Raw genomic sequence first — 13,641 nt, forward strand, 5'->3', positions numbered from 1 at the left:
GTTGAGAGCTTTGCAGGGAGCGGGATTTTATTGGAAACATGCCGTAGAAACGTTTATGCGCTTCTACTTTTTTTAAAGTTTCTTGTTCACACAAGATTGAAAACGTATCTTTTTCTTTTTTGTCGCAATATTTATGTGACGCGCGTTTGGACACATTGGCGTTTAATTGGTGTCACGTGAGGTTCACATTCCAGTGATGGAAAACAAAGATATCCCGAAACATTGTAGGTGAACTGAGTTTAAGATCGCGTTCAAGATTAATGCATATCAATGCGTGTGTGTGACGCTTGTACTCGACCAGAGTGGTTTTACAGAGGTAGGGGGTGGTAGGGTAGCCTTGTGGTTAATGCGTTCGCTCGTCATACCGAAGACCCGAGTTTGATTCCCCACATGGGTACAATGCGTGAAGCCTATTTCTGGTGTCACCCGCCGTGATATTGCTGGGGTATTGCAAAAAGCGGCGTTACTCAACTCACTCACTCACTCAATTATAGTGGTAGCCCACCGAGATAATATACCCCACTCACATATGGTATACTGACTCCTTAATGCCACACGTCAGGCAGGGAAACAACAAGTACCCTTTTTTCACTAGACGCGGTCACAGACACAAACCAACAATGTTGGTAGGCGCTCTATCCACAAGACCACGGGGGGCGGTGGGGTAGCCTAGTGGTTAATGCGTTCGCTCGTCACGCCGAAGACCCGGGTTCGATTCTCCACATGGGTACAATGTGTGCAGCCCATTTCTGGTGTCCTCCGCCGTGATATTGCTGGAATATTGTATATAAAGACGAACAAGGTTATCATGCACGACTGGCTGGATTGATTCCACGGACAGGCATGATGGATCAAGTGTGTGCGTGTGCACCAATAACTAAAGTTGACGTAGACGCTCGATCCACCAATCCCCTTGACAATGAACGCGGACGACTAACATTGTAAGTGGGCGATAGATTCAGTACTTGTTCTGATTCAAGTTGATCAAGCAGTTATGACAATTACCAGCCATCCATGATGGTGGCTTTGTTCTCGGCAACCTTCTTAGCAAATGATTTTCTACAATCCTTTCAACCGTTACTCTCAAGAGAACCACCCACGGAGGTTTTACATAGCTTTTTATATTACATTGAACAAAATGGTACGGCGGTTGAAATGTAGAACTATTTCGCGTTTTCGTTATTACAATATGAATTCAGTGAGGGAGTGAGGGAGTTTGGTTTTACACCGCTTTTAGCAATATTCCAGCAATATCACGGCGGGTGACACCTGAAATGGGCCTCACACATTGTAACCAAGTGGGAAATCGAACCCGGCTTTCGAGCGAACGCTTTAACCTCTGGGCTACCCCAGCCACTCATGAATGGGGATAATTCATCAGTTAGAGTATGGCATAACAATGAGATGTTTTAGGGTTTAATTTCATAAAAAAAGAGAGAACAAGTCACCCATGCCCTTTATACAATGTTTTCAGCTCGCTCGGCGAACATTCTGTCAATCGGTGGTCCACAACACAGAATAGTCCCTCGGACGTTCCTCTAACGTAGGCAGCAAGCCGTCCGTCGCCACTGAACGTCAACACCAGAACGTCACACGTCATCAGGACGTGCTGATCGTATATCGCCTTCTCAAGACCTTGACAACCAAGTGCGTCTGGGTTATCTTCTATGTCGTATACAGACATTCCAGTGTCTATGATCTGACGAGGGAATAATATTTTAGCGTTATTTCGGACATCTTCCGAATCGGATGTGACGAATACTTTGTACCTCATGATGTCGTTATATTGTCTTAGGAAGTTCCATATTAACTCGACGTCATCCAATGTGGTTGCTCGTTGTCCGAATTCCGATACCCTTATGTGGGCACATATCAGCTGATAATCCGAATTTGGCCTCGCCTTGGAAATGAAATCTGTTAATGACCTATTCAGACTGGGAGAGAGTTGAAATATTTCTTCGTAAGCTTTTGCAAACACTTGGTCTCTTGTCATTCCCTTCATCCATGATAGAGGACCGTTCATATAACGTGGGTTCATTTTAAGCGAATCGACATAGTCGAGGTTTGATGTGATATAAGTGACATCATGTCTTAACCACTTGTCGAAGTCAACTGTTTTCGCATGAAACACAAGATTAGCGTTATTATACAAATTATGGAAGCCTTTTGACGCCGTATGCCCAAGATGTGCGACTTCGTCTACAACCGAATACCAATCTATCATCTTAGGTACCACGTATGACGTAAGACTACATGGTGGTGACGTCATTTCAATTCCGAATTTCCGATTGGTTCCGAGCGATATAAGATACGTCATCAATATTCCCATAACACGATCAGACCAGCCACCACACAGTCCAAATCTGCCGCCACAGTTGTAGATGATGTAATGACTGCGCGTTTGTTTTGCCGTCAACGACGTCATCTCGACATCCGTGACATGAACATCGGTAACCTTGGTCAGTTGGTACAGAGAGAACACTACGGGCAGGACGATCAATAACTTGACAACCTTTATCTGCAACAGAATTATGAGAAACATCCATTAATGATTCAACGTGCTTTTCATCATTCACTGAATGGAATGTCTTTTTGTTTTCCAACATTTTCGAACGTGCTCACATGTGTGCCAAAAGTATATGAGTTCGCATTTTCGATACAGTCAAACACTGCTGTATCGAAGTTAAAGGGATCTACGTCAACCGAGTCTCGACACAACCAAACATGGTTAATAAAGAAGAAATTCACGGGGGAAACGTTTATTTCGTGACAACCGTTAATACGATATAAGTTCGACGCAACAGTGTCTGACTGTAGTTTATAGATATGGCGACACGAACAAAAGCATAAATTCACATCCAGAGGGAAGACATTTTTCCGTCTCCTGTCTATAATTTTACACGTCGATAGCGAAATGTTGTTTGTTCTCGAGAACATTGCATTTGACCTACATGATCAATTTGCAGTCATATTTTGGAATACCCCGTGGTAACAATATACCATATTTGAGTCCGTTTTAACGTAAATTAGGCATATACTAACACACGTAAAATTTCACTCTGCTCACACATGAAATCCCGCATGACGTATAACACTGGAAGAGGAACAATCAAATCACTCATGATCTTCACTAACATGTTCAATCTTGACTACAAACCCGTGAGGATCCGGGTTAAAATTGATCTGCAACAACCCGTACTTGTAAGGGGCACACCCGTGAAGGTCCAGGTTAGAATATTGATCTCCTGCAACCCATGCTTGTCGTAAGAGGCGACTAACGGGATCGAGTGGTCAGGCTCACTGACTTGGTTGACGCATATCATCGGTTCCTAATTGCGCAGATCGATGATCCTGCTGTTGATCAGTGGATTGTCTTGTCCAGACTCGATTATTTACAGACCGCCGCCATATAGCTGGAATATTGCTGAGTGCGGTGTAAAACTAACCTCACTCACTCACTGTAAGAGGCAACAAATGGGATCGGGAGGTCAGGCTCGCTGACTTCGTTGACACATGTCATCGTATCCCAACTGCGTACATCGATGCTCATGCTGTTGATCGCAGGATTGTCTGGTCTAGACTCGATTATATGCAGACTGCCGCCTTATAGCTGGAATATTGCTGAGTGCGGCGTTAAACAACAAACAACATCAATCTTGACTAAGCTACAAAACAAGAGAGATGCGCAAAATTGGGAACATGTTCAGGAATGTGAATAAATCCTAACTGGAATACACATTTGTTGTGATCCTTCTTAAGTACAAGGACTGGCTGGCCGAGTATGGTTTAACGCCGTTTTTAGCAATATTCCAGCAATATCACGGCGGGGTACACCAGAAATGGGCTTCACAAGTTGTACCCATGTGGGGAATGGAACCCGGGCCTACGGCGTGACGAGCGAACGCTTTAACCACTAGGCTACCCCACCGCCCCTTAAGTAAAAGGTAGAGCGGTGGGCTAGCATAATAATTGAAGCGCTCCTGACGCAGAAGACTCGGGTTCGATTTCCCATATATACAGTGGCTGGCCATAAGTGAGTCATCATGAGTGAAATTTCCATAGACTTACTTCTTAATTAACTGTTGCAAGAATAATTTTCATAAATTGAGTAGAAGTCATTTTATTTTGATATTTTGCAAACACATTGGAAATCATCTTCAGCTACGTGTACATAATTTTCTTTCATCTTTCCGTTGATTCGTTATCGAATGACACCTGACTAAGCACCATAACTACAACTTAATATTAATCTATCCCATAGACAGCTATGTTCAACCTGATTGGTATGTCTAATATATGTAGTTTAAATAGTTGCAGTTTTCTTAATAATCATCGGAAAATTGAATGGAAATTATGTACGCGTAGCTGAAATGATTTCCCAGCTGGTACTGAAAGCAATTCGACCGAAACAGTGTGAAGCCCTTTCTTTTGTCCCGTCGTGATATTGCTGGAATACTTTCAAAAGCAGAATGAAACCAAATCACATATAGGATGTTAACATGTGGAGTGAGCTGTCATATCACACTGGACAACAGCTGAACACAAAATCCCCATAACCTAATCATGTTTAGAGTTTTTATTTAAGAAATACAGTTCGCTCTACCACCATGTATAATGTAATAAAGCACACTTTGGCCCTGAACTATTATAGTTAAAGTACGAGGACGCTTGCGTTATAATAGTTCAGGGCGAAAGTGTGCTTTATTACACCATACATGGTGGTAGAGCGAACTGTATTTCTTTTCTAAGATGCCAAATTTAATACTTTCTAAGGATAATTACGATGAATTTAACATCATGAACACCAATTGCACGCTACGCAAATGTGATACAATGACATGTGACAACCAAGTCAGCAAACCTCACCCCCGATCCCGTTCATCAATTCTTTTGTGTGAGTGAGCGAGTGTGTTTAGTTTTACGCCGCCGTTAGCAATATTCCAGCAATATCAAGGCGGGGGACACCAGAAATGGGCTTCACACATTGTACTCATGTGGGGAATTGGACCCGGGTCTTCTGCGTGACGAGCGAACACTTTAACCACTAGGCTACCCCACCGCCCAATCTCTTTTGACAAGCATGGGTTGTTGAAGCTAACTTCTGGCCCTGATCCCCACGGCTTTAGAATTTAGATACTGTGTATGATATGTGTTGAAATTGGATGTGTAAATCTGATTTACAGGCACTTGCTTATCAAATCCGTCAGTACTTAGAGCCTATATCGCACAGTGCTAACGCAGTAATGTACAAATAAACCAAAGTAAATAATGCTGACTGGAAAATTAACCTTTATGATTTCAATAGGTTGTTGGTTCTTATCCGCGGAGGTTGCAGTTTATTCGGAACACATTTTAACCTACAGTGTTGCATCATGAAGAATATCAAATTAAATGTATTGATGAAACACTGACAGAACGGAAGAGTGGGTAACTCACAAATGTAAGTGACTCGGGTTTAAAGCCTCTCAAGTTTAAGTTATAAAATATTGTATCGAATCAGGGAAAGAAACCTTTCAAAATTTCCCACCTGACCACAGGACCAGTGAGTGGACAATAATTAGTGGCCCTGTCTGTAGTTCACTGGTCCAAAATAACATTCGTAGATTTATTCAACTTTCAATACAAAATTCACTGGCCACCAGGACCACTCCGCATGCAAACTTATCATTTTGAGGTCCCAATGAATTTTTACTATCCAGGGACCACAGGACCAGCGTGATTTATTCTAAAGGTCATTATTAGTAGTGTAGCCTACTCGTTATGAGTAGTGAGGCACTGCACAGTTACATGACATGACAGGTGTGATAAATGTAGAATGAAACTAATGGAACAGCACGCAACGGCTGATTAATCCATATACCTAATCCACCGTAGGATGACTGCAGGAAAAATCGTTAACTGCTTGAAGACCAAAAGAAGCAGCACGCCCCAGTGCTTATCTACAGATCAGATTCAGTGGTGTAATGCAGTGTCCAGTGACACTATTTTCATTTCTTTTGACTTAAGTTCTGGATAAAACTCCATCACAATATTTAAGCGACCAGGTAAAGTGTTTTAAATGTTTTATAAACCATCTACTTAAAACATGCTTCGACTGCAACTTAAACTGAACCCGGAGTCACTTTACGATACATGCAATTCGAGACTACTTAAAACATAAAATATTAATATCAACCAACGGTACCTTGTATCTGCCGGAGTGGAACACCATCGCTGACCAGCGGTGAATTTCATCCACAGACCCGAAGTATTCACCGTGCTACTGACAAATGTTAAATGAATCGTTCGGCATCAAAGCCAAAAGCTACATGCACAATATCGACGTGAGCACGTTTGAAGCCCACATTGATCACAGCACACTCCGTGAACACTCCAGTGACTACACCGAACTTCAGTAGTTCAAGTTCTCTTCACGATATAATGCTCGACTAGGGCATCGCACGAGTCAACCGTTCCCGAGGGTGATTTATTGCTGTGCTATCAACTGAATTATTGTATGGTTTTTTTACAGTACTTACCGTTTCATTCTTGCGTCATAGTAATATGTCATATGTGAATTGGCAAGAAGAAATATCTGGACTCATATTTCATATTTATACATATATGTAAGAATGTCCATCTCTGATTGGTTCACGTTACCTTCCGTGTTCAGGCGAGAATGAACATTAAGCATAACATCTTAACGCATAAAACATAAATAATATTTTCTCATACCAATAAGTAATATCGTAACTAGTGCTCTATTCCTATTGTTAGATATAGGTGAACAAGTAATTATAAACGGTACCATGGTCATACATCGTACTACCTAATATTAATTCATTCTACCTACCACAATGCACATATATTCAAATATTTGAGTCTACCACACATGTTTACTGCTTTACTGAGAACAATGCAACGAGGGTGTTTATACATAACTGTTTTAAACTAAAATCAATGATGGCAGAAGGGTCTGGTATAAAAATATGTAAGTTTACTAGGTAGGTAGGTAGGTAAGTAAGTACATAAATAAAACATATATTTTTTCATGAAGATTTGAGGGCACCTCACTATGCCAGGTTGAGTCATCTCAATATTGTTATCAGTCAATCAGTGTCTTGGATTCCAGTTCTGGGTCCGATCCTGCGTTGTATCCACACTGGCATTTCTGATCTCAAAAACAATAATCGGGGGATTCCGAATACAAACAAAATGAGCCGATGGTATCCATGCATGTCCAACGGATTTCTGTCGACACGGAATGATGTATTTGTTTCTCGAGATCTACTAATATCTCACCCTGTGGTATACTTATCATTTAAATGAACCCTTTCTCCCGTAAAAGATTGTGATGTTTCAACTTTCATCCAATATATTAAACAATGCTTGTCGACACGTACCGTAGTTGACGGGTAACTGGAAATAGTTCAGAAAGATATGACAAGTAACCTCTGTGGGAAGAGATTGCAATATAATGAAGATGGCGTGTTTGGTGTTGGCCTAATTCTTATTATTTGCCATTTAAAGCAATTCTACTATGAAAATGTGGCCAACCTCTTGCATTCAGCATCACAAACTTAACTAACACGTCACAATACCTATGTCTTAATATTTGCGGCGAAACAATGTCCCCGTGACGTCAGCCTGCTTGTGTGGTCATCGAGTGTGAAAAGTCATCCACTGATCCAATATCGAAAGCGCATGTTAAAGAAGTTCCAAATGTTTGAATTATATTAATTTGTAGGTGCTTTCCATGCAAATACATACGTGGTCCCATTCGGACATTCTGGTTCAGTCGACATTCTTGGTTTGATCTCCAGCTCTACGTACAGTACATATTGACCACAATTGGGTTGGCACGCCAAAAAGAAAAACTGGCTTCAAGGTATTACAGTGTCACTGACGGCCGGTCAGGTCTGAGCACTGCGTGAAAATAGTGTATACGTAAATACCCCACCAGTGACAATGTATACCTTGAAGCCAGTTTTTTTTTGCGTACAAGAAAAGTCCATGTGAACCAGCTCTCGTCTGCCACGGTCTGGTGCTTACTGTTTGTGCACGCGACACTATGTCAAGGGAGGTAACGCAGTAGAACTTTTAACCAACTTGCTGGCTTCAGCGGTGTAGGGGAGACAACCCATAAATTGCAATCTGTCAGACACACTCGAGGCCCAGCTATTTCAACCAGGGATAATATACAGTCTTCTATTCTCCCAGTTTCAACAAATGAAACGCCCAAACCCATCTTTGGTACCGTGATCAAAAGTGCTTATGTTTCGCAGCGACAATGTGTTTCAACAGGGAGACTCTATAAGGGGGGAGTGGTCACTCCTCGGAAAGCTCCTAAGCTATGCCTCGGCTCGTCACGTGACCAGTGCAGCCAATATGGCGGCAGCGTAGTTTTTAAGATTGAGCCCGGTTTATTTTCAACAGCTGATTACATACGCTGAGTGTTGTGACAACTGAAAACCTACATGTAGAAGATAAGTTACCTATTCTGTCACTTCATTTTAAGTCAAATACTTGTTATTAGTGTCAGTATAAGTACAGTAGCTTTGTAGTAAAGTTTCAAGTGGGCATGTTGTAGCTCACTGGCTTCAATTCTCAGTACACAGCGAAGAAAGACTAACTTATATCGCTAAAAACTTCTTTCACATATTCGTTTAATTTTTAGAAGGAAATATACCATTTGTTAAAAGGTGTTTGCAAGTAATAGTGATATTTTATAACTAAAAAATTTGTTAGGGTGTATTTGAGGGTGTGTGAAAATATGACATATCGCCGATCTGCCATTGAAATACTACAGGGCGTTATTTGAGTGTTTCTAGTTAGTGTTCAAAAACATCTTTCACATACACCTTCAATTTTATGAGGGAATATACCATCAGGTGAAAGGTGTTTGCAAGTAATAGTGATAGTTTTATAATTTAAAAAAAATTGTTAGTGTGTATTTGAGGTGTGTAAAAAATATGACATATCGCCGATCTGCCATTGAAATACTACAGGGCGTTGTTTGAGTGTTTCTAGTTAGTGTTCAAAAACATCTTTCACATACACCTTCAATTTTTATGAGGGGAATATACCATCACGTGAAAGGTGTTTGCAAGTAATAGTAATAGTTTTATAATTTTAAAAAAAATGTTAGTGTGTATTTGAGGTGTGTGAAAAATATGACATATCGCCGATCTGCCATTGAAATACTACAGGGCGTTGTTTGAGTGTTTCTAGTTATTGTTCTAAAACATCTTTCACATACACCTTTAATTTTTATGAGGGGAATATACCATCAGGTGAAAGTTTTTTGCAAGTAATAGTGATAGGTTTTTTTGTTTTTTTGTTAGTGTGTATTTGAGGTGTGTGAAAAATATGACATATCGCCGATCTGTTCTGATACGCCATTCGTGCTTGTGATGCTTGAGTGTTATAGTTCTAAAACTTCTTTCTTTCTTGTTGATCTTAGTATTTGACAAAACTGGAAAGGTGTTTGCAAGGCTTTGTGATAGTTCTAAACTTTCTGTTCTTGAGGGGTCTGTGACAGTGTCAGTTAACATTCTGTCAATGCCCATGTCATTCCACACATGCAATAAGATATCTGAATTAGTTACTAATGTAAAAAAATGTCTCAAAGTAGATTTTTAATAAAAAGGACAGCTGATGTTAACATGTGTTCTACCGATAGTTTTGCGTTCTTTAACATGTTTGGGGAGGGATGGCCGTGGTGTATCATTTATTCTTTCATTCATTCACATATGTTCTTTTTCTTAATTTCTTTCATTCATTCACATAAAATTCTTGCTCTTAATTCATTCATTCATTCATTGTAAAATTCCGACCTATACAATACACTGGCTGAAGTACTGTTAAACGCAGCCGAAGTTGCGCTGGGACCGAACCAAGTCACTGTGTGCGTTGGAGCATGACGAGGCACACGTTAATTAGTACAAATGGTAAAGAAAGCAAGCGAGTGACCTATCCCTGTTGTAGAGTATCCCTGGTTTCAAGTACGAATACAGTTGTTGAAAATATGCAAAATGAAACATGGGATTATCACTCGTCCATTAGGTCAATATTAGTTAATAATCAAATTTGCAAACACAAAAACCCAACAAAATAAATGAATAAATAAATAAAACACAAACAGAGGATTAACGTTTTTATATCAGTTAGTAACTAGTGGGTTTCTGGTAGCAAACGGAGGCATATTCATTTTATAACGATAAAGCGATCGAAATTATTGACATGATTCGTTTGAATTTATGATTTATAGCAGATTATTGATGAGATTCGTTTGAATGTATCTCCGCAGGTTTGGGCGTTCTGGCCGCTGACCAGGCGGCGAAAGTCGATGCTCATAATCACAATCACTGTCTTGTCCAAACCTGATTATTTACAGAACACCGTCACAAGCTTTGGTATGAAAATACTGGAAGCCGTTTCCGGAAGATGTCTGTTGTCGTTTTCGATTCAACCGTTTGACAGGTGCTTGTCTCTTTCGTGGGCGTAATACACTGTGTTGTGTTGCAGTATTATATACATGATACACACTCAATACATCGGGTAAATGTTTATGTTCGACTGTTAAAATTACACGGGAAAATCTTAATTATTGGACGGATCCGTAATCCGCTCCGTAAAAGTCAATCTCGCGAGAAACTCCGAGACTTCGTTGCTACAACATCAATGGCCGACGAACTTGAGTTTTGACTTGGAAGGATTTGTTACATTGTGCTTTTGCATTCTTAATTTTCAAAGTAAGATCTCAGTACTTTTCTGATTGTCACTGGTCATTTGAGCATATGTATATTTCACAAAATGGGTAAACCATAGTCGTTGTCACACCTGTTGCAGCCGTTGTTTTTTTCTCGGATGTGGAAATTCGAACATTGCCCTTGACCTGCGAGTCAGATATTTTAATGTTATCATGCTTGAAAGGATATGACAGCTGAATATGTTTACCAAGTTTTGTACAATTCGTAGATGTTCCGTAAATGATCAATTAATAATGATTGATTTCATATCAATAAACAGTCAATGAATGAAAACAAAGACAACTTAAGAAATGGAGCAGTAATGTTCATTTAGAGATAGACATTATGTGTTTTATGACTTGTGGTCATCTTGAGTATTCAATTTTGAGAAAACCAATACATTGTTTTCAACTGACAATTTAATATTAAAAAATGTGAGATTACCATGATACAACTTCAATCACAATTTGTTCCAAGAGATGTTTATCAATGGCAGGCTCTCTATTATTGTGGCACGTGAAAACATTGGCAAAGCAGAAGTACCACTGCCTGTATCGGCTGTTTACATATGCAAATTACATAAATAAAATTCTTGAAAACGTCAATTATTTCATTGGAATGTCATGTCAAATCAAAGAAATATTGCAGCAAATTGTATGGAACGTTTTAAGGTGGAAAAAAATATTTTGTTACGTTAATGTTACCTTCAGTGTTCACAAATGGTGTTCCAAAGTAACAGGACATTGGGTCCAGTAAGTTTATGATGTCCGTCTGACCCATTGAAAATTCACAGGACCCATGGAATAAATTTAAACATACATTTCAGATTTAACATTTCTTATAATTGGCATTGAAATTATAAACAAACATAAGAAAAATTAAGATAAAATAAACAGCAAACAAGTGTCACATGTCACATATAACAACTTCAGTCAAAGTCATTGTGAAATATACAGTCGGACACTGGGGCCAGTGGGTTGTAGACTTCTATCGGACCGTTGGCGAATCTGCCGATTTGTCAGAGGGTCAGACACTATTCGCGAACACTGTACCTTGTTTCCAAATGAATAGAAGTTTCAGATGTTTTGGTTTAAAACATGATGATATTACTAATCTTAATAAAATACCTAAGTAATTTTGTAAATATTACAACTACATGTGTATTTAGATTTGTTACTTGTCTTAAGTAATCGTTTGACAGTGTCGTTTGTTTATACAGCGTGCCATAGTAAGAAAATAGCAATGCTACGATAATAGAGAGTTGATTCAATTTCCGAGTCAAATGAGGCAATCAGGATTGCGGCGACTGTATTGAATGAGTTGCGATTATGTGTCACATTATTTGCAACAGAAATGAACATTAAACATCAGTCAACTGAAAATATATATAAAATAACAAATGTCAGTAGGATTTCTTAATCCCGATATCGACAACCTTAACTACCACGATAATAGAGGATCCCATGATAATTTGACATATCACACATCATTTGCTCTCATCTAATATCAAAGTTATTTTTATCCAAATATTTAATTATTAACTTAGTTATTTTCATTTAAGCTGATACATTAATAAAGTCAAGACTAAGCACGATGAGGTAAAAATCATGGCAGCTGTAAGATTTCATAATATTCCCTCACTTATTTTTATTTTCACAGTATGAGGAAAAATGATGACAAGAATCTTAAGTACTATCTATCATCAAATATTTCTAGATAATCGTAGCTATCTGCTCAGCAACATAAGAAACTGCAGTGAATCTTTGTAAGTATGCCATATGTGAACGATTTGTTTCAGATTTTGTATCATGTGAAATCCCAGAACATTAATACTGTTACACTAACATGCAGTTTTGTTGGATAAAACTTGGTTTCTTATGATGCACTTCCTGTTTTAAGCTGATAAAAGAATTGTGATTGGTCCAATTCAAATAAATTCAATTGCTTTCGATATGGACCAGTTGTTAAACCATGTGTTCAAGTTTTAGTTTTGCATTGCATGAAATAGTTCATAATTTTCATTCTAATGTTTGAGTGATCTCAACTGAAATGAAATACATATTTTCAGACATTATACGAATGATGTGACAAGGGAGTCCATGATACAATATACAAACTGTCTTCCCCCTCCAAAAATCAGTTGGTTAGTATTCTAGAAAGATGTGAAAACAACATTTAAATTTATATGTGTTCAAACATAATACTTTTTATTGTGATATCGTTTTTGCCAAAATTTTCCAATTATTTATTGAGAAAAGGATGCTTAGCAACAAGATATTCATCACTGACATGACGTTAATGTTAAATACTAATATAATGTAGATGGACATGTCAGCATCAGCAACCATAGAAGGCCCTGATGTGATGGGGATCCCTGAGGATGACGATGGAATTCTGGATTATGATGGAGACCTTGACCTTGATGATGCAGATGACTTGGATGTTGACACTGTCATAGAGTAAGTTCGACTGATTGTCACAAAGACATTCTGTGCAAAACTAAAATGGCCAATTAGTTGTAGGATGGCACCAGCATAATGTCAGATTGGCTGATTACAGCAGCAATTATTCACTTCACAGAACTCTTAAATCTCAGGAGCAGGTAGTTCCAGGAATAAGACTAAGAGCCTACACAGTGCATGTGATTATTCTAAGTCCCTCTTTGATAATTTTGTTATGTTATGGGTTTTTTTTAAAACTACATAATCCATTGAGCTGACAGGCAAATGCAATTATGAATTATCTATATCTGTTTAATATTATGCTGAGGGTGATTGAACTGTCAGTTGAAATTTGTTAAAATAAAGACTCCTCAGGCAAATAAGTAAATTAATTACATGTATTTCCATGTGATAATTTTAAGGTTTCAGTTTGTTGTTCTCAAACAAAGAATTACCAGTGTTTTACGCGA

At 38.8% G+C, this 13,641-nt stretch overlaps 2 protein-coding genes across 2 annotated transcripts in view; one reads left to right on the forward strand and one right to left on the reverse strand.

The window, feature by feature from the left end:
- Positions 1-1,300: 1,300 nt before the first annotated feature.
- LOC124280973 lies at positions 1,301-6,380 on the reverse strand. Its single transcript, XM_046716985.1, has 2 exons — positions 6,185-6,380; positions 1,301-2,518 (listed from the first exon to the last, which is right to left on the reverse strand). The coding sequence occupies exons 1-2, from the start codon at positions 6,209-6,211 to the stop codon at positions 1,445-1,447; spliced, it is 1,101 nt and encodes a 366-aa protein (XP_046572941.1). The 5' UTR covers positions 6,212-6,380; the 3' UTR covers positions 1,301-1,444.
- Positions 6,381-10,651: 4,271 nt separating this feature from the next.
- The window catches only part of LOC124280949 (cilia- and flagella-associated protein 74-like), a 55,950-nt gene continuing 52,960 nt past the window's right edge, over positions 10,652-13,641 (forward strand). Inside the window, 2 exon segments of the mRNA XM_046716955.1 lie at positions 10,652-10,733; positions 13,053-13,189. Of these exon segments, the coding sequence (XP_046572911.1) occupies positions 13,053-13,189 (137 nt within the window). The 5' untranslated portion in view covers positions 10,652-10,733.

This window comes from Haliotis rubra, unplaced genomic scaffold (genome assembly GCF_003918875.1).
Source record: "Haliotis rubra isolate DU_JTF1 unplaced genomic scaffold, ASM391887v1 Scf277, whole genome shotgun sequence".
Taxonomy (NCBI): domain Eukaryota; kingdom Metazoa; phylum Mollusca; class Gastropoda; order Lepetellida; family Haliotidae; genus Haliotis; species Haliotis rubra.